The sequence below is a fragment of the Durio zibethinus genome, chromosome 13 (genome assembly GCF_047325235.1).
Source record: "Durio zibethinus cultivar Kanyao isolate XHJ-2024 chromosome 13, ASM4732523v1, whole genome shotgun sequence".
Lineage (NCBI taxonomy): Eukaryota > Viridiplantae > Streptophyta > Magnoliopsida > Malvales > Malvaceae > Durio > Durio zibethinus.
In genome coordinates this window covers 22861137-22885506 of record NC_143174.1, presented here as the reverse complement: position 1 = coordinate 22885506, position 24370 = coordinate 22861137, and the positions used below count along the sequence as shown (strand labels likewise).

The 24370-nt window shown below is 34.4% G+C and overlaps 3 protein-coding genes and 2 pseudogenes across 14 annotated transcripts; 2 read left to right on the top strand and 3 right to left on the bottom strand.

Moving 5' to 3' along the window:
• Positions 1 to 929: 929 nt before the first annotated feature.
• LOC111302583 (K(+) efflux antiporter 4-like) lies at positions 930 to 9275 on the bottom strand. 9 transcript variants are annotated; one of them, XR_016326659.1, is made up of 20 exons: positions 8877 to 9275; positions 8412 to 8475; positions 7604 to 7682; positions 7384 to 7445; positions 7213 to 7288; positions 6976 to 7050; positions 5967 to 6038; positions 5804 to 5887; positions 4716 to 4784; positions 4420 to 4497; positions 4229 to 4317; positions 4028 to 4124; positions 3904 to 3957; positions 3572 to 3667; positions 2748 to 2936; positions 2581 to 2658; positions 2262 to 2309; positions 1777 to 1866; positions 1260 to 1464; positions 930 to 1132 (listed from the first exon to the last, which is right to left on the bottom strand). XR_016326659.1 is itself a non-coding variant. In XM_089742101.1 (19 exons), exons 1-18 carry the CDS (start codon positions 9091 to 9093, stop codon positions 1801 to 1803), a joined length of 1593 nt encoding a protein of 530 aa, XP_089598227.1. In that variant the 5' UTR covers positions 9094 to 9275; the 3' UTR covers positions 1204 to 1621; positions 1777 to 1800. The 9 variants fall into 9 exon arrangements, 6 of the variants coding, with proteins under 6 accessions (XP_089598227.1, XP_089598229.1, XP_089598231.1 ...); XM_089742101.1 differs by lacking the exon at positions 930 to 1132 and having other exon boundaries at positions 1204 to 1621; XM_089742103.1 differs by lacking the exon at positions 930 to 1132 and having other exon boundaries at positions 1204 to 1621; positions 2262 to 2306.
• Positions 9276 to 12264: 2989 nt separating this feature from the next.
• Positions 12265 to 13617, top strand: LOC111303121 (1-aminocyclopropane-1-carboxylate oxidase 1-like; annotated as a pseudogene).
• A 1096-nt stretch (positions 13618 to 14713) lies between these two features.
• Positions 14714 to 16506, bottom strand: LOC111303120 (fanconi anemia group E protein FANCE protein). The gene is made up of 2 exons (XM_022899164.2): positions 16115 to 16506; positions 14714 to 16012 (listed from the first exon to the last, which is right to left on the bottom strand). Exons 1-2 carry the CDS (start codon positions 16459 to 16461, stop codon positions 14725 to 14727), a joined length of 1635 nt encoding a protein of 544 aa, XP_022754899.2. The 5' UTR covers positions 16462 to 16506; the 3' UTR covers positions 14714 to 14724.
• A 1708-nt stretch (positions 16507 to 18214) lies between these two features.
• Positions 18215 to 20855, top strand: LOC111303119 (tetraspanin-2-like). Its single transcript, XM_022899163.2, has 2 exons — positions 18215 to 19149; positions 20367 to 20855. Exons 1-2 carry the CDS (start codon positions 18652 to 18654, stop codon positions 20676 to 20678), a joined length of 810 nt encoding a protein of 269 aa, XP_022754898.2. The 5' UTR covers positions 18215 to 18651; the 3' UTR covers positions 20679 to 20855.
• Positions 20856 to 22233: 1378 nt separating this feature from the next.
• Positions 22234 to 24327, bottom strand: LOC111303118 (PRA1 family protein F3 pseudogene; annotated as a pseudogene). Of its 3 annotated transcripts, XR_016326657.1 has the most exons (3): positions 23729 to 24327; positions 23426 to 23613; positions 22234 to 23326 (listed from the first exon to the last, which is right to left on the bottom strand). The product of XR_016326657.1 is annotated as a PRA1 family protein F3 pseudogene, transcript variant X2 (transcript). The 3 variants fall into 3 exon arrangements; XR_016326656.1 differs by having other exon boundaries at positions 22234 to 23332; positions 23426 to 24327; XR_016326658.1 differs by having other exon boundaries at positions 22234 to 23031; positions 23426 to 24327.
• Between the last annotated feature and the right edge of the window lie 43 nt (positions 24328 to 24370).

Below are 24370 nucleotides of genomic sequence, written 5' to 3'. Positions count from 1 at the left end.
TAAGACTTTTTATGTAGCAATAACATATTGTACAAATTACAGCACAATGCTGAAAATAATAATGTTGTAAAGAGTATTAAAAATGATTATATATATATATATATTTGCTGCAAAGTATAATTTGTACTAGTCTATTATAACATAATACTATTTATAATACAAAAGAGAGATATTTTACAACATTTGTTACTTAAAATGAAACTTTTTGTAACGCTAGATTTGCTTGTCATTTTCTTTGTATTTATTAGTATTGTTACATTGAAATGAAACTATAATGAGACAAAGTTTATCTTTAAATTTGAAATTTAACTCAATTAATTTATACAAATATCTATAAAAATAACATTTAATAAATATAAAATTAAAAAAATTTTATATTCTTCGGCTGAAAAAAAAAAGAAGTCGACTTACCGTTGCAATAACCAGGCAGCAGCATTTTTAACGCTAACTAAAAATATTGTGCGAGGTATGAAATGTACCATCCAAACCATTAATTACCTTTGTCTTTGTGAGCGTACGAACGTATAAGGAAGATCCGCATGTCCTTTTCTTAAATATGACAAAGAAAAAATACATTACCTTCTGACTGCAGAGTGCCCGAAAAATTTAATCACTTTCGTGAAAAAGTGACATTTGACCAAACTATATAAACATATATTTAAAAATTTCACCTAGCAAAATTAGATTATTACATGTTTTATTAAGAGTATATTTAATAAATTAATAAATTTATATAATAATTAATAATAATATGTTACTTTAATTTTATTTCATTTATGAAGTTTAAAATTTTTATTGGTAGTATAAAAAATTAATTATATATATAAATATAATTGCTTGAAAGTTGAAACCATACAAAAGGGATTGAATTTTGCGCTCCTACAGAAAAGGTTGTGGCAGAGGAAAGGTGCAGAATCCATACATCCATCTGTAACAAATTCAACTTGTTCAAGTATGAATACCAGCAAAATCAACACTATGTTAGTTACAAACCCATCAAAGAATTTTAATATGCGAAACAAGATTTTAGTTTACAAGGTTACGGTGCCGTATCTACAGGAACAAAAACATGAATAAGAGATACTTACAATCTGTAACCTGCCTTCTTTACCCAGAAAAAGAAAAAAAAAAGCTGAAAAAAAAAAAAAAAAAAACCAATCAATTGAAGTGGGGGGTAAACGGGAAAAGATTGAAATGAATTACCTTATAAAATGGAAGCTATTTTACAAAGGTCATCTGGGAAAGTTCAATGTGATGACCTGAACCAATGTTAGAATGTGTCGACGGCATGAGAAGATCATATTTATATTGCTGTTCATATCTCGGGGCTCTCGGGGCTGGCCGTTTTCTTTGTACAGTCTTGCTTGGACAGAAATTCGCGTGGGAAGTCGGCAAACATATGAAGAGCTTTGCAATGGATAAAAACCTGTTCCCTCGGTCAACTTCCTTTGAACTTTTAAGCACCTGTCTTCCAGAGTATAAGAACCCCATCAGGTAAAGGCTGAAATTTGCATTTTCTGGTTCATGTTTGATTTTAATATCATGAATCATCAGAGCCTTGGACCATCAAAGTAATACGCTTAGCATTGTCCGCACGAAGACTATCTCCTTTCAAACCAAGCTGGGAGGAGAAATCATACTCAACATAACCTTAAATCACTTGTTCCGGCAAGAATTAGGTAAAAGTTTAAAACATTGCAACCCTCCATACAGTGTTATGTTATCAGAATAATACCATTACACCATGAAGTTAATATTCAAAGGTGGATTGATTACCTCACCAGGACTATCAGGGGGGAATCACAGCAAGAGCACACCAAGATGAACAATTGCTGGAATCAGCTTGAAAAGCAATGGAGTAGTCACCTGCACGTTTATATTATGAGCACATTTTGAAATCTCAATAGAAATTGATTTCAGTCTTTACTGTAGAACGCTCTTAACAACAAAAGAGCTTCATGAAATTGGCTGGTTGCAGCTAAATCAGGTACTTAAAAGTAAAAGTTTCCAATCTGACATGCAAATGCTTAATCAATTGCATTGTTTCTGATAGAATATTGTTCTTGAACCTATACACAGAAGAAGCAACAGCAGACATTTATTGCAATTGCATAGGTTCTAACTACCCTCCAGTAGACCAGCTGCATGTTTAGTACTCACAATCATAATAATAAAACTATGGAGATTCTCAAATGTAAATATTTTTCTTGAAGAGAATATAATGACAAAAACCAATTCAAGGCATGCAACAACTGACATACCAAACTAAGAGCTGTTGTGCCCAGAAGTAGCAGGTAAAGTTTACCCTGCTGCAATAGCAAAAATTCAGCGGTATTGTCAAGGAAGCAATAGAAAAAGAAAAAAAATAAAAGAACTGAAGTACTTGTTTTGAGACAAAAACATTAGGTGTAATTAACAACACTTCTAAATTAAGTAAATTCATTGATCAGATATATTGGGCGGAGACCAAGGCACATCTCATGGTGGCAGGATGGTGAGGGGTGAAGAAAGAAAGAGAGTCAGCAACATAGGCGGTAGTAACTTCAATTAAATGAAAGACTAAATGGATGGAGTACAAACCTCAACTAGATGAAGATTAGAAGCACGACTCAGAAGAACAAAAGAAAATTCCCCAATTTGGGCCAAAGACATCCCAACCTACACATTAAGTTGAAAGGAACTAAGACACGTTTACAAAATGATGTCCAAATGAATACAAATATGCAAGTAGTAGGCTCAACTCATACAAGAAGTGAAGTTCTGTTGCTGTATCTAAATCCCTTAAAAACTGCAGCAACTACCATTGTTTTAATAACAATCACCAATATTACAGCTGCTAGCAATATGCCAACGTGATTCCAAAGGAAATACACATGAATCAACATCCCAATATTGGCCAGGAAGAAGGCAGCAAAGAAATTGCGAATTGGCTCAACCTGCATATAAGAGAGACAAAATCAAGGCAGAATTTCAAAGTAGTCAGAAGTATTCACAAGGAATCAACACGTAACAAGGCAACAACACTGTAGTAGCAAACTTTATACTAGTAGTTCGTGGTACTATCAACTAAAATGAATAAAAAAGTTCAGATATTAGTACTCATATTCACAATAAAGCTCTCAAACATGCATCATAAGCAAAATTAAACTAAAGGAAAATAAGTTCTGGTAAGCAGAAAATGCCAACTAAAACCCACACCAAGATGGCTACAATAGTGCCCGATGGATACAAGAGTTTGCTAATTGCACAACTAGCAAGGGCAGGATCACCGATTACCTTTCTACAAGAACCATTCATCTTACACCATCAGTAATTGGCTTTAACTGACTCAGTAACATTAAGATTGATAACTCAGCATGCAAAAGGATTGTGATATTAACTATGTACAGAGCTGGTCAATAAGCTAGCATAACAGCTATCTTTAAGTAGGAAGTTAACCTATTTTTAAATCACACATAAATTTACCACACAATGCAAAACACTTAATTATGAAGAAGACTGCAAGAGAAGCATAACAAAAGTAATCAGGCACTGAAAGTTCCAAAAGGGTAGACAAAACTAGAAATCTTACTTGTTCAAGCGTATGCTGACCCAGATCAGAGGTTGATATCATCACTCCAGCAGCAAATGAACCCAGCTCAAGGCGTAGACCCAGCTTATCATTACACTGGAGTGCCACAACAAGTTATGTTGTCTATACGCATACACAAATGAATGTAGATTGCCAAGTCAATGAAGAGGCACAAGGGTCTTACTGGTTAGAAAAAGAAGTTGCAAGAATGAGCAAGCACAAAAAGTGCAGCTACTAATGCAACAAAGTGAAACAGATCTTTCTGATGTTTATGTTGCAGTGAAATGCACAAGTTAATTACAATGCAAGAAGTAAGAAGGAAATGAGCAAACCCAAGGAACAACCAAGCAAAATGCCACGGATGCCAACTGATAGAGCTCATTAGTCTGCAAATAAATATTTGTGTCAATAAATGTCTACACAGATAAAAGAATTAAACCAAATAATACACATTACCTGAGATGATAGGCTTATCATGAGCTTAAGAAACCTTGGCACACAAGTCCGAGATAATATTGTCAAAATGGCCAAAAATGTGATTAAAATCACCAACCTGAAAATTGTAAGAGAAAATTTATCATAAGAAACCTAGAAACACTGATGATCTTCGGAACAACTACATCAAAGAGAGCTGATCCTATATACTTTTTCATTTACAATTTAGTCATGGATAGTACTCCTTGAAGGACACCAGAACTGCCACCTAGAACTGGAAGTAAAGCAAACAGCAAACCCACAGCACAGTCCTGCCAAACCATGATAGTTCAAAACTTCATACTAGCTAAGCTTCTATGCACAAGTCAACTAAATATTCTTTTCACTGAAGTGATGACCAAGAAAATAAATACCTGTAGGATAAGAGTTCCAATTGTGACCTGACAATGAAGGGCACTTATACTATTCCTTTCCATAAAAAATTTCGAAACCTAAACCATAAAAGACAAAGCAGTCATCACAAGAGTGAAAAGAAACTACTTACACAAGCAAGACAAATAATTGCAAAAGTGATTCCTTAAACAAGCACTTTTCTCTATCCAAATTAAGAGAAACTATCCTACCAGCTCAAGATTTATGGGAACTGTGAAATCCTAAAAAATTTCGCCAACCAAAGTTCTCAGTCAATATGCAGTTCATAGAGGTTTACCACTGCTGTAGAAGACATAGACATGAATGCACCAACACAAACGCCCTCAGAAGGTTTACCTCCACATAACTGCAAAAAGCATGCAGCTGCATCCATAAAAACTCATAGCTACAAAATCTGAGTAAAGGGGAAGGAAAACATTGTAACACCAGTAGAAAAAGGGAAAAAAGAAAAGAGAAACAGCAATATCTTCTCCAAAAATAAGCAGCTATTCAGTCCACATGCCTAATTGAACAAAGAAATGAATAGGTCCTCACCCAACCAATGAAAAAAGTAGAATTCATGCCAAAACCCCAAACAACCATTGGATGGTGCTCACTTACGCCAGATGTTTTAGAAGTCCAGTAAATGAATGATAAATCATAATATAAGAAATATATCAGTCACAGCTTATAAAGTTAAATGTTGGAACCGTATGACCGACACCTCCATTTTTGTGCACATACCACTAATATGAGTGCAAAACAACCATGAAGACAGATAATAGAGAGACCAATAATTCAAGCCCAAGCCAGCCCCACAAAGGCATAAGTTTATCTTTAGCACATAGGGCCAGGTGAACACCGAATCTGTAGTATTCTTAGCACACACTAAAACAAATAATAGCAAGCAGCAAATTTCAAAATTTATGTGGAACATTGTAAGCAGTAAGTTTAGCCTTACGGATTGCAATTTAAAATGAGATAGACTGATAGACAACACTATTATGCAGTGAGCATAGTAGAAAGAAAAGTGAAGGCAAAAACAGAGGGAGAAAGAGACATGCAAAAGGTGAGTCACATAAGCCATGCTGACCTAAGAAGAAAAACTTTATTTATCACATGCAGCATGATGAGGGAAAGGACTGTGGACCTTGATTAGTGAAAATTTAAGAACTTCAGATAGGGATATTAACCCTTTCATTGTCAATTTATGCATAAGAATATTCAGCAACCTCTCAAGAATACAAAAAAACTCAGTTCTTTATTGGGTAAAATATAGAAACCTTATATAATAAAACTCAGAATTAAAGCAATGCGAAGGTTATTATGTGGTAAGGCTTTATATTCCATACTTTACATAAAGTACTTTCACAATGATAGGCATACCGAGACTGTTATACCACACAAACACATGAAAAGAAAAATTTGGAGAAAACCTCCAAGGACAGCAACTGCTCGAACAACACGAAGCTGCAAGAATTATTACAAGGTGAGTACTAGTGATCATAGGAATGAATCTGATAGGGAAAGTACAAGGCAACAAGCAAACCTTTGTTGTTGAAAACTCCAAGCCTAAAGAAAAAAGAAGAAAAATTACACCAAATTGAGCCACTGTTTCAACCTGAATCATGTACCAATAAAAATATTGAAATAGTAAGTGAAATTATTTAAAAAATGAAAAGAGAAAGGAACACTGTACAAATTTGTAAGCTTCTATCACTACCACAGTTTCATTAAAACAATATTCATAAAGAATTAATGAGACTGTTTTGTCTGCTACAGCAGCATGAGCAATAGCATGTGCATTACAATTTTATGCATATAAGTGCATTTCTTGGCCCATTTCTCTTTCTAGGAACCAATGCACACAGGGATATGTCAAACAAGCAGAAACTAAGGAGAATGATATATTTTTTGGTCCATTGGATAGGGGATGAGGATGGTGGGGTTTGAACTCCCACCTTACATGTCTTCCTTAATTGAAATTAAAACACACACACACACACACACATATCAATTCAAAGCAAGCGTATTTGGGTGACGGTAGGTTTCAATTCTTGCATTAATACGGAAATATGGTAGTTGAACACCTACACCAGACCACATCATACTCATAGGCTTTAGTTGGTTACTTATGTTAGTATTATATATGCATCTAAAACATGTATCTCTACTTATAATAAAATAGCCTAGGTGTCATCTTAAGTCAGCATCATGATCTTTACAGTGTCTAAAATGAGTTGGAGTCTTATCTAACTCAATTACAAATTATCCCAAAATCCCCCGCTCTTCTTTTTTTCTCTAGCAGTTTAATGTGGGGATCACCATCTCAGGTTACCAAAGCTGCTTAAAATGCCCACCCCCTGGTCCAAAAAAATTATTCCTGGTAGGAACGAGATTAAGGTATCCTGCCTCATTCTGGTAACCAACTTGAACCTTACTTCATGCATCTTGATATCTAATCCACCAATGAATAAATCTAAAGATATTGGCACAATGACTTTATTAAGCTAAAGATAAGTAAACTGCCAGCTAGCATCAAGGCAAAAGCAAAATACTTGCACCATTTCACCGACAAAGCTAAAACCACCTGGCCCAATAATATATCCTGCAAGTAGATATCCAGTAATAACCTGAAATTAAAAATGCATGGGTGAGACTCTCCTTTAGGGAAAACCTATCACCGTGAATCAAAAACAAGTTTTACAAAGCTTTTAGGTAGAGACTGAGAATGAATATAAGAAGCAGCAGAACATGGTGAAAACTAAAGAATATAAAAGGTATGGCAGCGGTACCGGTTGTCCAGCACAAGCAAAAGCAATGCCACCACATGTTGCAAAGACAATGACAACTACCAAATCTGATATTAGTCTGCACAAGGCATTTTTGAACAATCAAAAAGTTGCTTCCATAACAATTGTAACAGCATCAAAACTAAATACAAAAATATATAATAAAACTATAACCTTAAGTCTAGTTGCAGAACAGGATACTTCGACTTTGGGTTCAATATTATAAAGACATTGTCCTGAAGAGAAATATCCCAACATGATTGACAAGTAATGTACTTCAAATATAACTACACTAAAATTATAAGTACTTGAAGCAGCATAATCATAATTCAATATAAACACCAGGGCAATTGTCAACTGGATAGAAGTTGTCAGAGACATTTTCTGGACATACATTTTGATCTATCAATGTCAGTGCATCCTCTGCTCGATTTTCATTATCCAAATGGAAAACATCATGGAGCTGAAACGACCTGACATAAGGCTAGAAAAAATGTAAGCTGTCCAATTATGCAGGTTAGTGAAGCAAAATGCCTATAATATCAGAAGAGTTAGTCCTATAATGATAACTACTCTTTCTTATGAATTTTTATTGAAGAAAAAAATAACCACTTCATTGGTCTCATTTTTCTTGGACTTAACTCTAACAGTTTCCAAGACAGCCTAACAAAAATAATTCAATTACATTATCACCATCCAAGAGCAAGAGTTTCCTTAATCCTCAATAGAAAAGTAAAAAACAGACAAGTATTTTATAGTTAAAAATTATATCAACAAAATATACTTCACTTGCCATTACCAGGGGAAAAAAAAAAGGCCCTCATCTTTATTGCGAGAGTGGCATGGTTGTGAGGTCTGATCTGAAAAGTTTTTCCCAGTTGAAAACTAGAACTGATATTGTCCAAATTATAACTAATCCTAAAATAAACAATGAATAATATCTGGTCTACGGTTTTTTTTTTTTTTTTTTTCATGTTTTAGGTCCTCTAAACACTAAAACAGACATTGCAATTTAACAGCAGCCAACTGCCTTAAAGACTTATTCACATTCCTACGTTGAGACCTGAGAGTGCACACCATGCAATGCAACAAAAGAATTCCTACTTTTGAGTGCTTAAGATGAGCACATAATCACTTTCAAAACCAAACAGTCATTGTAAATGAATAACAAAATTAAAGAATGCTACTAGCCTACTACCAACCTGCTTCCCCGCAACACTATGGCTGAAACTACCAGGATCAGTGGCTGCGAAAGAAAAGAAAACACTAGAAAGAATTCCAATAATTGTAAGTAAAGAGAATAGAGGAATTCAATGAAGCCGCATAAGTTTTCTATCTAATAACTTGATAAAAAAAATTAATTTTCTATTTCTCATTTTCACTAAATTTTAAAGTTCTTAACGCAAATTCTCACAAATTTCTAAATAAAATACTGCGAAATAGTTATCCAAAAATTTTAAAAAAAATACTGTGGAACATTTTATGGAAAATAAAATAAAATAAATATTAAAATTAAACAATTTACTTGAAAATACAAAATTAAGCGAAATTGAGCGAAATTAAAGCTGATCCACAGACTTCAAAACCCTATCTCAACCACCATTGATATAAAAACAAATGCATATGCAAAAAGAGACGTTGAGCGAGAGTTCAGATGTAGTACGGACATTCATTTTGATCAGTGTCATTGAACTCCTTCTCAAGAGGACGATCGATCATGTCCGCGAAACTATCCTCTCTGGATCTCGGGTCCGAGACATTGGACCGGGCAGCAGTGACATTGATCTCCGCCGCCGACACGGACTCGGCGTCAATGGTAGCGACGAAACCGAAGAATACGAAGAGATCGCAAACGAAGAAGAAAGCCGCGAGTCTCCTCCTCATTGCGGAGGTTTTAATAAAAAATAAAAACCTAGAGGAGAAAAGATGAACAGAAAGGTGCGTAGAATAGCAGAAGAGTAAGTTAGCAAAGCAGAAAGTAAGGGTGTCGGATTTGCGCCATTCGCCTTTTTTCTTTCTCTTCTCTCTGGTTTGCAGAGAACGAGAGGGAATTGAGGTTTAAGTACAAAAAAGTCCTTCAACTTGAGATACTTCACTGCATATATCAGGTGTTGATCCTACTCCTACGCGCTATAGGATGTCGCGTGTGAAGAACGCCATTGTTTGAAGATTGCCCCATGCGTCAATGTCCATAAAAAATGGAATTCCAAAGAGGGAATTGCACAAGCAAAGCGGTCGGGCTGTGGTGTTCACTCTCCCTGAGGAAAATCTGGAATTTATTGGGAGAGCGCAGTGTGTTTGGGCTCATAGTTAACAGAAGCCCATTGGTCGGGCCGTTCGCCCAAATCTATGTCAGATAAAATTCGGGTTTGGGCGACATTGGTTTTTAGGCCCGAATTTAGTTTGATTCAATGTGAAATATTAATAAAATATTTTATTTAATTATATTTGTAATTTAGAGAGGGATTTTTTTTTTTGAAGAAATTTAGAGAGGGATTTGAACCCTATTTTTTAATACAGCTAGGAAAATCTTAATTATTTTTAATCAATTAAGTCAAATGCTAAGATGCTATTTAATTATAATTTTAAACTATATTTTAAAGATATTAAAATATTAAGATGAACATATTTTTTAATATTTTAACTATATCCTTGTGTTGCCAAAAATAGTAATCAATATTTTGATTTCTATAATTAAAATCATTTTAGTAAATTATTAAAATAATACCTAAAACAATGCAATAGGTTTGGTTAAATATTAAATAATTAAGTTTTTTAGCTAAATTATTTATATACCATCTCGATTTTTTTTTTTTTTACAAAAGAGATTGTAATATAAAAATAAAAAATATATATTTTATCAATGTTGTATTATAAATTTTAAATCTATTAATTACAATTACATAAAGCAATTAAAATTTTTATTTTTATGAAATTTATTTGTTTCAAAAGTAAGGATGAATTTTTTCTTTTTTATGAAAGATGATTATTCAAATGAAAAGGAAACTATTAACAGTGATGCTCTAGCCAAATTAGTTAATCAATTGGAGAACAGTAATATTGAAGGCAGTAAAAAATATTAATGTTTTATATATTGAATTATAATAAAATATTTAACATGATATTTAAATTTTAAAATTTTTTAACACGACAAATAAACTCTAAATTTATTAATTAAGATAATACTTAAAAAATTATTTGTTCATCACATATCATTATTTGAAACTAATCGAGTTAAAAAAAATATTATTTTAATTAATAAATTTATAATTTAAATATTATATCAAAAAATTTTAAAATTAAAATATTATATTAAATATTATATTATAATTTAAAGGTCAATATTACAAAAAAAAGACCACCAATTGAATTTGAACTTTAGGATCAAGTAATTTTCAAATTCAAAACGTCCTTAATTTGGTTAACCTTACTTTCATAACTAAGCTATATTGTCAAACAAACATCGTTTGTATACATCTTTCAAATTAAGTTTTAATCTTATATTATCAATAATTTACTAATATTATTTTTTTATTTTGCAAAAAATTCAAATATAAATAAGTTATTCCAACCCCAAATAAAAATAAAATATGTATTTCAATAAACTTTATTGGTTACATTTGAGATTAACACTAACAAAAAATCATCAAAGAAATTCGAATTTAAATATTTCATAACGAGAAAAAAAAATTCAATCAATTGAATCAACCCTGATTGAGATTTAGTATGACAAAAATACATATGCCATTGTTTATCAAATTTATATGTACATGCATATATGGGCAAGTCATGCATATATATGACATCAGATGACTAAACATGGATGGTATACCATATATATATATATATATATTGTACCATTAAATTTGTAGTCATGCCAATATTTATATGAAGTTATGATTTATGAACATCATAACAAGAAGCTTTACACTCATTTTGCTATATTGCCTGTTGAGAACTCAGGAATATTCAGTTCATACTACCAATAATGCCATAAATGACAAAAGCCAACAAACCAAAAGAAAATGATAATCAAACAATTTCTATGCACTTGCATACTTATTCAGCAATGTCAATTTATACGAACATTAAGTTAGTATATGTCTGATTATCATGTCACTATAAAATAAGGTTGATATCTAAATTCTTTATCACAAACTAAATTTGTTTTCGTCAAATAAAAATTTGTCCAACTGTCTTTACTAATATATTATCAAAATATCATTTCACAACAGATCAATTTATCTGAAATTATTAAATACAATTCATACTTAGCTAGAATCATTAAATGCAGTCAATGCTCATCCATGTAACTTTTCTTCAAACTTCACATGAATTTATCATCAATTATCAATTGTTTTGATCATATCATCACTTTTTCTCTAATTTATAAGGTAAAAAGAAGACCTAGATAGAAACTAAAAATTCTTCTATCTTAATCTTCCAAAGTACTCTTAACAATTTACATTTTTTGTCACCAAAACCTTAAATACTTGAATGATCTGAGCATGGAACACGTCCTAAAGAACCAACTCCAACGTCTCCTAACTATACTTTCCTACTACAAATTCAAACCATCCTTCACACACGAACTTCAAATCACTACTCATCCCATCAACACGCAAAACATGTCTACAAACTTGCATTCAGAAGCGCCCATTGTTAAATTTCTTCCTGAGATATAACACTGCCCCATTTTTCCCTTTGGTTGTCTGGAACCTATTTTATGGTCCACCACTAGTTTTGTTCAATGTAAGAAACAGCCATTCATATCAAAGCAGGTTTCCAACAAAATGAGATATTATATATTTAAATATGAAACTTAAAGAGAGAAAAAGAGAAAGTGCACATGATGTCAATGAGTAGGAGCTAGTGATCCAATCGGGGAATGTCTTTTCTTAGGAAAATAAAAGAAAGTAGAGTAATGCTTACTTCATAAGACAGCATGATTGACCAAATCAGTGAGATGGACTAGGAGATCTACACTGAACTACATGGTGGTAATAACTTGAACTTGGACTTCATTGATCATTTCCTGTTTCTTTTCAAGAAGCCCAAATTATTTTCCTTGCAATAATGTTATGATTACCTAAAAGTGAGAGACCCAAACACCTTCTTCAAGCCTATAAATAGTCCTCCAAGTTACTTATCTTTTGCAATCTGGATTAGGAAGAGGAAGACAGATGGAGATTCCTGTGATAGATCTTGATGAACTCCATGGTGAGAAAAGGAGCAAAACAATGGCACTTCTGCAGGAAGCCTCTGAGAAATGGAGCTTCTTTCAGGTTAAGAGAATAAAACTTTTTCTCTATTCTAACTGAAAGTGTGATTTGTGCTTTGTTCTGATACTAAAATTGCCAATATCTGCAGGTTGATAACCATGGAATTGACAAGAAGTTGATGGAGAAGGTGAAACAGTTGGTGAATGCATACTATGATGAAAACTTGAAAGAAAGCTTCTATGAATCTGAGATAGCTAAAAGCTTAAAGAACAATGAAATTATCTCTAATATGGACTGGGAAAGCATCTTTTTCATTTGGCATCATCCAAAATCCAACATCAATGAAATCCAAAACATATCAGAGGAACTCTGGTGAGTTAATGGAATGCACTACCTGCTTAGTTGTTTATATAGTGTAAACACATGGAAGGTGAATCAAAACAATGTATGCTTTGCAGTAAAACAATGGATGAATACACCGCTCAATTGATTAAACTTGCAGAAAAGCTTTCTGAGCTCATGTGTGAGAATCTTGGCTTGGAAAAAGAGTACATAAAGGAAGTTTTCTCAGAAACCAAAGGTCCTTCTGTGGGGACAAAGTGGCAAAATACCCTCAATGTCCTAATCCAGAGCTTGTGAGAGGACATCGAGAACACACCGATGCAGGTGGGATCATAATCATGCTCCAAGATGACTAGGTCCTGGCCTTGAATTCCTGAAGGATGGAGAATGGGTACGCGTTCCCCCATCCAAGAACAACACCATCTGTGTGAACACGGGTGACCAAGTGGACGTATTGAGCAACAGAAGGTACATAAGTGTTTTGCATCGTGTCATGGCAGAAAAGACTGCAAGCAGTCTTTCCATTGCTACATTCTACAATCCTGCTGGTGATGCTCTTATTTCTCCAGCTCCGAAACTATTATACCTCCATCACTACCGTTTCCAGGATTACCTGAAGCTTTATTCAACCACTAAGTTTTCGGACAAGGGTATAAGATTTGAGTCCATGAAGAAATTGGCCAATGGGCAACCTAATCTTCATGTCTAAAGAGTGCCGATTACTTAGGTTCTCCTGTATTGCTTACTATTGGCTTATATTTTCAGTTTAGTTGCTAGTTTTCCTACATTAAAAGAAGTGCTACTTTCTTTTTCTCCTGCAAGCAAAGAAGATCGTGCTTTTATAATTCCAATAGAAAAAAAAAAATAATGCTTCCTCCATTCTCTTGTTTTCTTATTTCAGGCATTTTCTAGAAGACTACACCATTGCTCTGCCAGTTGAGCAGTTTAATAATTGATACAGTGATACCACTACCGCTAACAAGTCATTAAGAAACATACCATAGATTATCAGGAAAGTACACCTAGTAATAATGATTCCTAATATTAGAAAATTAAGTTTATTTGACCAATATGTCAACCAACTTTACCGTAAATCAGTTATCATTCGAAAGTAATCGCAAGTTGCTATTTCACTTATTTTTCAACATTAAAAATTTCAGTCATCTCTAAGAAGCGGCATTCAGTAAATATGAAATTTAAATACCAACACCTGTAACCTTTTCTCTTATCCTCAAATTGCAACCTCCTTTGTATCAAAAAAAAATAAAAATCAGGTAAGTTTTTCTTTGCAAAGCTTCTCAGTTGACTAACCTTTTTAAGTGTTGACTTCAGAAACTAACACGCCATCATGAATAGAAAGAAAAGGAAAAAGAAAGAAAGAAAGATGAGTCCCATACATCTATATATATATTCCTGGCATAAACTTCAACTGCGTGATGAACATACCTCTACCTGCAGAATTTTCTTAGGCAGCTTCACTGTATTATGAATAGAACTAGCGAGGTCACAGACTTGGAATTTAGGATTTTGCAAATATTCTACAAACATCTTGTATCATATTACTAGATTATCTTAGGATGACAGAGTAATTTTTTTCCCTGTTTTTGTAATACCTCATAACAAATTAGTAACTGTTGCATAACGGTTTTGTCGATGTCGTCAAGTAGTTAGTGGTCTAAAATCTAAATATAACTGCAATTTACATACCAGACAACCAAGAGGTCCAAGACTAGCACTTACAGCTACTGTGAACAAATATTTAACAGTTTTAATATCAGTGGCCCATCCTTTCCTAGCAGCAACAAAAGGTTTTAAATGAGATCCAAAAGGCATGTCATTTATATGCCCTCATATGCAGACTCTCACTTACAATATCCATCAAAAGAATGACAAAAAAAAAAATAATAATAATAATAAAATAAGACTCCAGTGAAGAGATTAAACAAAATAGTTAGAAGCTAGCCAATTTTGATAATATGGATTTTGTTACAATAGTATTTGTGCACCCAACTGCTTCAGTCAATACATTCTTATGTGACTTCAGAAGTGAAGCACATTTACTGACCAAACATAACACGAAGTTTCCAAATTTTAAAGATTTGGAAAATCTTTCCGCCATTTGCCTAACATGGTATACAAGACAATCAACCGAATCCTGAGTCAAGTGAACATTATGATTTAAGATGTTCTGGAAGAAGTTAAACAATGAATCTGTCCACACCAATTCATTGGAGACAAGATATTGGTGGCACGGAAGCAAGATGAATCTCCTCTCCTCCTGGCCTCCACAAAGAAGCTTCTGGCAGAAGGCAGAAACATGAGCTGGGTGCAAGCATTCCCTCACAATCCTAGTAATCATATCACAGATCAGGTTATTGATACCCTCCCTTCGCAATACAAGTGGAAACAATAATGCGTGCACAGCAGCCCTCTGATGGAGCTTGCAGTACTCAATTGTTGAAGTCACCAGCACACGAGAAGCTGGCTCTTGTAGAACCAGAAACTTGGGAAGCACAGTTGAGCAGAGAACCTGACTTGGCCAAGCAAGCTCTTCTTCATCCCCACTTGAAAGATGAGAAATTAGCGCTGAAGCAGTCTCATCTTCTGCTTTCCAAGGCTCAATCAGACTCAAAACTTGAAAAGAATTCCTTCCTTTATCCAAGCAAAGTTGGCGAATTTCATTCGCTAAAGCTGCAGCTTTTAAACTAGATTCAAAGTTCATAACCCTGCCTTTTAAACTAACGGCCACTTTTTCAATTTCAGGTTCTAAAGGCACATTTAGAGCCTGATGCATCTCAATCTCCTCCCCAACTTCCTTCAAGTCATTTTCTCCATTTTCTTCAACTTGACTAAACAAACCCTCATCATTTTTCAAATTATCATCACAAAACCTCGGAACAAAATCAGCTGCAGATAAAGGAAGCCAAGAGAGAAGCGGATCATTAGCTGCAGCCATGTCCTTGAGCCAATCCGGCAAGGAATCAAACTCTTCACCGACTGTTTCTTCACCAGAGTCCAAACTAAAACCAGAAACCCACTCATTAACATTTGGTTCAGACACTGCATCAAGCAGATTCCGTGCTGCTCTCTTGACCCAAAAATCAAGCTGTTGACTTTCACTCAATAAATGACGTGCCAACTTAGATAATTCCTTCCCATTAAATCTCTTATTCTCCAAAGCAAGAAATGACAATATTCTTGACTGAACCATACCTGGTAAAGTCTCTATAAACAAAATCCTTAAGGGACAAAAACAATAACTTCAATTCATCAGTCACTAAAACTGAATAAAAAAGAAAACCAAAGAAAGTCACTTTCTTGCTTAAAATTTCTGGGTTTACCTTTTTGTTGTGGGAGGTGAAGATAAAGATGAGCCTTTGACAATGGAATTGCAGGGTTTGATAAGTAAGGAAAAAAAGGAGCTCGTGGTGATTGGAGTTGCTGTTGACGATGATGATGTCGTCGCATTGAAAGATTGCTGCAGCCAAAGAGATGCTTCCGTTTCTGGTGTTGGGCTATTCATGAAAATGTCGAACAACGGGACCCATGGCTCCATTTTTTTCTGGCGTCCTTTGTCCTCTCGGATGGGAAGCCAAAGGGAAAACGCGGGAAAACTATCAACTGAGTAGACAGACAGAAGGAACTTATGACACGTGGTGGAGCATGCTTTTGACATGTGTCGCATCATGGCATGCAGTGATTGGGAGCTTGTAGCTAAGCTAGAGTGTTTTTTCTGGGTTCTATTTTCAGAAACGCGTTTTCAAAGTGTGGACCCAAAGGCAACCGGCCAGGCCATGGGAAGAGCATCGAAGCATAAATACGCTGTACGCAGCATGGGAACAGAAAACATTATTTTTAAGTTCCGAGATTCCACTTTGCTTAATGTTAAGACGAGATCTGTTCAAGAATTGACTTAGATTCTTGATTTAGATTGTACTCCAGTCTCCATAGACAAAGCTGATAACTTTAGTAAAATTTTACTGATTAAGCTATAAATTTATTACTGCATTTAATAGCTCCATTAGAAATTACAAAAGTTTTGTCATTGAATTTAAGGTACCAGCTTCAGTTGAATGAATAATGTTTAACCAATTGCATAATGGCAGCAGATTTGATGAAATTATGATTTGCGAGAGTCAAAAGAGACAGAAGACACGTTTTATCTTTACCAAAAAAGAATGGCCAGGTATAAACTTGTTTTCTTTTGGCCGGTGGAACATGATTTTGAATTTTAACTCCTTTTCCTGTTTAAAGATGGAAAATCAAAGCCAAAGATAAAATTAATTCCTGAAAAAGAAAATCACATGGTAGCATAACATCACATCTGGTTGGGAATCTAAGGCAAGGTTATTAATATGGTACCACACAATATTTTAGGTTTTTTTTAAAAATATATATATATATTGACATCAATTATTTTGATATATTATTTTTTATTTTTTATTTAATAAATATATATTTATAAATATATATAAATCTGCACATAATAATAATATTATTAATAATATGTAAAATAAATATATAATATCTTAAAAACCTAAATAAATAAGTTTAACAGTATAATAAATAATATTATTAATTTATCACTATATTTTTAAATACTTAATCTGATAATATAAAATTTAAATAAATATTTTTCAATTTCATATAAAAATGTATTAAAATAAAAATAAAAAGATAAAAATTTTAATTTTAACTTTAAAATTCTTAAACTTTATAAAAAGAGCATAATTATTTTCTTAAAAAAAATATTTATAAGATTTGGTTTGAAAAAAATAAAGTGTAAAAAAAAAGTTACAATAAAAAATAAAAAAATTCAATTTTTAAGGATTATTTTATTAGTTTTATTTTTAATAAGTTAAAATTAATTAAGTAACAAAAAATAAATTAAAAATTATAAAATATATTTTATATTAACGTGTTACTCCAAATTCATCACATAAGTCAAAACAAACGAAATCAATCAATACTATCTAATATTAAATTTGTATAAAAATTATTTTAAATATATTATATTTTAATATAACTCAAATATATCAACTGATATTTAATATCAAAACAAAATTAATAATAATTATTTAAAATAATTAAGATTAAGATGTTTACCGATTTTGTTATGCTCAAGCAATCAATCAATATGTAACTCTCGTATTCATCAAATCAGCACGATTTGGATATTATGTTATTGTTAAAAAAAAAAATCGATACTCAGATTTTTTGTCGTCACGAAAGCTCGCTCATAGAAACGACAGACGTAGATCGCGAAATTACCTCCACCAACATCATATCGATATGACATTTCACAAAAATCTAACTTGCTTTTACCTTGCCTAAATCTCACTCACCCAAATAAATTCTTCTCGAACTCCACCTAAAATAATCGTCGGCTATGATCGATTCTAACTCTATCAGCCCCGTATCATCGGTCAGACATCACCATACACCCTTGTATAAAATAAACAGGAGATTCAAACATGATCATGATAAACTTTTCTAAGTACCTCACTCTCAAGCCTTTCATATACTTCATCTTTTTGCTCATCCAATCCTAAGATATTTACTTGACTTCAACATTGGAGTGTACTTCGAGAAACAAACTCCGTGACCATACTTTTTTACTGTAACTCCAGGCCAACCTAACTCACCTTTCAAATCACCGGTCAGCTTATTTTCACCGTAAATACCATCAACAGGTTTCTAATTCCTGAGCCATTAAAAGAGTTAGTAGCTGCCTGTGAACAAATATCAAAATCACCATTTCCCCATTCCAAGACCAAAACAGGTTAAAAACTACCAAAAACCCAATCTTCAAACATACTCTCCATTCTCCAAACTCATTTTCTTTCTTCTTCTCTTCCTTTCAAGTCTTCAACCAAATATGGGAGTAGCCAATAACATAACAGCAGTTCTCAACTTCGTAGCCCTGCTCTGCTCCATCCCCATCATTGCAGCTGGCATCTGGCTAGCTTCCAAGCCTGACAACGGCTGCATCAACCTCTTCCGATGGCCTGTCGTTCTCCTTGGCTTCCTCATCCTCCTTGTCTCCCTTGCTGGCTTTGTCGGTGCCTACTGGTACAAGGAAACCCTCCTGGCCTTCTATCTCTGCTGCATGGCCATCCTTATTGGTCTCCTCCTCTTCTTGTTGGTCTTTGCATTCATAGTTACAAGGCCTGATGGGAGCTACGATGTTCCTGGAAGAGGATACAAGGAGTATAGGCTTGATGGGTATTCGAGCTGGCTTAGAAACCACATAGTTGACTCCAAGAGCTGGAATAAGATCAGGGCTTGTCTGGCTGACACCGATGTTTGTCCTAAGTTGACTCAACAATATATCACCGCTGATCAATTCTTTGCCGCTCATATCTCTCCTCTTCAGGTAAGTTCAAAGCTCTGTTTTTTAGATCTTTAGTCTTTACCTTTCAATTATGGCCATATTCTCAATTTTTCATGATGCTTTGATGAAAGTACCAGTACCCTTTTAAGATTTTCATGGGTCGTGGTCAAAGAACGCCATTAAACAGAATATGTTCATTGCTATTTTACCTCAAAAACATTTTTTCAGATAACCAAACTGGTCTTTAGATCTTCACTTTCCTTAGAGAAAGAATATTGGATAAAATATTGTGTCACGTTCTTACTGGTTGCTGCAAAGTCTTTGGGGGAATATAGTTCTAAGAAGCACCTAATCTCTACTTTCTAGCTCAGAATCACGGAAATGTCATTTTCATCCCTTAATCTGTTGTAAGCAATGGCTATTAAGTGATTTTTTTCTCAAATCTGTATCATAATTAACTACATTTTTATTTTTTTATTAGCAATGAAATCTTTGGACAGGAATATTTAAAGGAATAAAAATCAGAAATGTTTTAAAATTTAGTCGTCTTTCCAATGTAGATGCTGGGCTTTTTTTTTCTCCTTAGATGCCTTATATTTTCCTATAATAGAAATTTTCTTTCCCCCATTTTTTACTTATTTTCCCAATGATCATTGGGAAGTAGATCCTTTTCTTGATGGTTATTAGAAGGCGATTGAATTATCATTGATCTCATCGAGGTTGCTGGAAAGGGACATGACTTGATGGCCTAAAGCAGGCCCAGTTCACCTTAATGATATAAAGTAGGACCTACCATTATGGGCTTAATGTTTTATTTACGGTAAATTTGATCCACAAGATTGTCAGTACAACCTTTTTCTATGTTCATAATAGCTCATATCATAGCCGTTGATAGTGCATCAGAAAGAATCAGGCTCAGGCACATACTGTGTGCTCGACAACAAATTTCATTTTGTGGGTCGGAGAAGTTTGTGCCAACGAAGTATTAAATACCTACCAAATGAATTATTAGCATGAAATCATGGGATTTTGGCCCAATTAAAAAGTTTGTCCCTTTTTCATAAGGTAATAGCTTTGTCTCTTCAGTCAATTTGCTTGCAGAAGAGAATAAATGGAGTCTGTGGTTGCCAGCTTTGACAATATATCGTGACAATGAGGACATTGTTTAGTGGGGAGGTGTGAATTTCTCTTTGCCCTTTTGCCTTTTTTGTTGTTGTTTTCTGATTAGTGGAAGTCTTTTTTATTCTTCTGTATGACAGTCAGGATGTTGTAAGCCTCCAACAATCTGTGGCTACACTTTTGTGAATCCAACATTGTGGACGAACCCAGCAAACCCAAGTGGGGATCCTGACTGCTATCTATGGAGCAATGACCAGAGCCAACTTTGCTATAACTGCAACTCATGCAAGGCCGGTCTGTTGGGGAACCTGAGGAGAGAATGGAGGAAAGCCAACATAATTCTCATTGTGGCAGTGGTGGTACTGATATGGGTCTATATCATTGCCTGCAGTGCCTTCAGGAATGCCCAAACAGAGGACCTCTTCCGCCACTACAAAAGGGGTTGGACTTAAAAAAAAAAAAAAAATCTTGGGAAGCCTCAACTTTCTGATTTTCATTTGTATTTGGTTAATTTTTCTATTCTCTTTTATCTTTTTGTTGAATGTATCTGTTGTCAGAAATGTCGTGTATATATTCCAATGAAACAATAATAGAATCTCAAAACTATCCCTGGCTTTTAACCAGTACAAGATTCTGCTTGGATAAGTGAAAATGTTTGACAATTTGTTGAAGCGACCCTTTCAAAGGCGCACAGACTTGCACAAACACGCACTCACGAAAGGCTTTAAAATGCGTAATTAAAAAAAAAAAAAAAAAAGGCACCGACATCACCGGCTGGGGAGTGAATGCCTCTTTGATGTTCTAAAAATTTCTTGTAATTTTAGACTTTGCTGGACTTCAGAGATACTTTGTTTCCCTTCACAAAATTGCAAAAAAAAAAATGATTGGAATAAAATTCTCATAATCTTCAGCAACAGTCTGGTAGCTTCTTAAGCTGTCGAGAGCTTCCTAGAGTGAAATTAGTTTAAAAAAAAGGCTCAGATTCGTGTCTGCCATCAACTTGGGTGCTTTAAATTTGATATGTTCATGCGAATGCGCATGGATTTACATCAATGCAGATGTACGTGCATGTTGAGAAACTTAGGTAATATAAAGTTTCAATTTGGAAACTTTGGGGCTTCTTGTTGACTATATGTGCAGCGGCATATTCGAGTCAAAATCAACTGATACTTTATACAAAAATATATAAACAAGCACCCCCCTTCTCTTTCTCTGTCTGCTTCATATATACACGATGTTTTCGATCCCATTTTCCAGTAGTTAGATTGCCAGCATTAAATCCTGTAATCAGTATACTTTAGGATGACGAATGCAAGGATGAGTTCTGGAGTGCTGAGAGATATCCTGCTTGTTTAAAAGTACTAATGATCCACATCTTTCCTTTTGGTAAGCAAATTTATTCTGTTAACATCGCAAAGTACAATTGCATCAATCTATATATGCAAGGAACCCAGATACCAAGCTTCTAGTCTCCTACATATACCCCTGTATCAGATAAAGAATCTCCTAATTAATCATCCCAACCGATCCAATATGCCAATTATATTGTTACAGCCATATACGGCACAAAGTTGCCACTAGCAATTTCCTTCGGAATTAGGGAATCGAAGACTTCATCTAAGTGCAATGGTGGTTGAAAGATGGTCAAAATGGCTGAATAAAGCAGCAGGGACATCGACATCAAATGAATTTCTGTGCAACTAGCGCCATTCCACCCATAAATGAAGTCCTATGGTGTCCCTAAAAACTGATTTATTATCCTCAAAAGGTTAAACTACCTGTCATTGTAGACATTAATCTAGAACTTATGACGCCATTAATGACTTAACCTTATCCATGTTTATCCTTCTTAATAAGCCGCATTAAGATAGGAAGGCTGATTGTTCGAATGATAGAAGCTGAAAACGAAATTATCGTTATATGAATCTCACTCATATGTTTAAATGGTTACTTTTTAAGGAGTTATCCGACATGAAAGTGATTGATTTTGATTATCAAGACAATTGGTTCATCAATCGGTTTCCTTTCAGGCTCCAAAGCAGCAAAAGTTATGGCACTTCTAATGCCAATTAATAGAAAACATTGAATTTCATGCAACAAAATATTTTCTTAAATAAGAAGGCATTATATACTATACAGAGAAAACTTAAACCCCAATGAATCTCTTACTTTTCCCTGATACATATATAATTTAACAACAGCATCGGAAGCATTCAAAAGAACACTAGGACACAGAATAAGAAGAGGAGGCAGCATTCTTTAATGGCACAGGTGCTGCTTCTTCCGCAGGGCGCATCAACACCGGCGATCTATTCGCTTCTTCCTCATCCCCAAAGAACAAATCATCTGTGCTTCTGAATATTCCATGGACCAAAACAACCGCTAATCCAATAGAAAGGCCAACTATGATATTATCTGTCACATCTGTTAGGAAAAGCATGGCAATGGTAACCAACAACAGACCCGTCATCACAATGCGATCATCAATCACAAAGCCTTCAATTGATACAGGGTCATCACGTAAAAAATAAAGGAACAGCCATGCAACCATCATGATAATGAAGACAATCAGAGAGACAGGGTGCCAAAGCAATGTGATGAAGAGAAGAAACAATATGATGATGACATAGTTCATCCTAAAAAATGCCGCATTGGTTCGGATTCTTTGTATTGAGTCGTTTAAATTGGAGGGGAGGCTTATAGCTTGAATCTTGACCATCTCCTTCCATTGTCTTCGTGTGCCAAGGCCTAATCGGATCTGTTCTCTTGCGCGGAAAATGAAGTTTGATGATGGTGGCAACTCTGCTGGAATAGTTCCATATGTTGTCATTTTGTAATTAGAACTGCAAAGAGCTAGGGGCTCATGCTAAGGAAGAGGGAAGACAAGAGCCAATGCTACAGAAGAGATGAGTGAAGAATCTGTTCTACATAATTAGCTAAATTTAAGGTAAGCTATGTTAAATGTAAACTAAATATAACTTCTAGGCGGGTTTCATTCCTCATTTTGTGGCTGAAGTTGACCAAGTTGTTATATGTAGTCTCTATGAGATTTGGTTAATGCCTTTACGTGGATTGACACTCATCAAAAGCAGCAGGTTCCCTGCCACTTTTACCCAAGGAATAAAACATGAATAACAACCACAAGGAAAATAAAGCCTGAATATAATGAATAAGGATATTAGGTTGATGAAACACTCACTGATGATATGATTTTTGGTTTTCAAGAAGCGGTCTCTCGTCTTCACATGGAAGCACTGAGGCTCCTCCCGTGTAAATCACTCAGATGCTAGAAGCAATTAAATATTAAACAATCTTCAAACTCAACTGGTCATTGACAAACATCATTCCTACCGCCTCAAGCCACCGTAATTGTTTTCTAGCTGCATTCTAAACAACACCAAATCTGTCAGTTTTATACAGAAACAAAGTGAAATAGGAGGAACGACACAATAGCTTCTTGACTGGATCTTCTGGCATTACTGATTAGCTGGCAGGACATCACCTTAGAAGCACTTTCCAGGGCCCACGACAAAATTTTGGCTTCATGAGCGGCACTGCTTGCCCAGGGTGATCTTCCCAGTACTTTTCCTTATCACTAACACAAATGACAACTCTTAATAGATTCTTGAAGATCGCAATTCCTAAATGACAAATGATGAGAACATGGATTTCCATGAGCTTTTAAAAAATGGTTGGCAACTTGAGATTGAAAATAAAAGAAATAAAAGAAAATATAGAGAAAAAAAGTGACGGAAAAAATATTTAATTCCTTTGAGTTGTTTGCACTTGAGATGGGTGGTAGCCAGAAAACTGAGATGAAATACAATTATGAGACATTTGCTCCACTCTTCATTCATGAATTGGATGGATACATTGACCATCTTCAATGAATTGGATGGATATATTGACCATCTTCAGAAAGTTGAAAATAAAACATAAAGGTTTTTATGCATTTGATTCCTTAATGATTCTACCTCTTGAAAACAAAACATAAAAGCATTTGAATCCAGTTGATTATTATGTTGAAACCTGCTTGCTTATGGCGGCGCGTGAGATATAGTGGCTTTGTGTGAGGAAAGTGAATGATGAAAACACCCAAAAGCTCGCTGAAAGTGGAAACTAACTTCCAAGCTTTTTTTTTTTT

Coding starts and splice junctions, on each gene's coding strand:
- LOC111302583 (XM_089742101.1), bottom strand. CDS start 9,093: ATGAGGAGGAGACTCGCGGCTTTCTTCTTCGTTTGCGATCTCTTCGTA. Junction 7,683..8,411: donor ATAGTGTTGCGGGGAAGCAG/GTTGGTAGTAGG, acceptor GCCTTATGTCAG/GTCGTTTCAGCTCCATGATG. Junction 2,310..2,580: donor CTAATCTTCATCTAGTTGAG/GTTTGTACTCCA, acceptor TTGCTATTGCAG/CAGGGTAAACTTTACCTGCT.
- LOC111303120 (XM_022899164.2), bottom strand. CDS start 16,461: ATGATGCGACACATGTCAAAAGCATGCTCCACCACGTGTCATAAGTTC. Junction 16,013..16,114: donor TCACCTCCCACAACAAAAAG/GTAAACCCAGAA, acceptor TTGTCCCTTAAG/GATTTTGTTTATAGAGACTT.
- LOC111303119 (XM_022899163.2), top strand. CDS start 18,652: ATGGGAGTAGCCAATAACATAACAGCAGTTCTCAACTTCGTAGCCCTG. Junction 19,150..20,366: donor CTCATATCTCTCCTCTTCAG/GTAAGTTCAAAG, acceptor TCTGTATGACAG/TCAGGATGTTGTAAGCCTCC.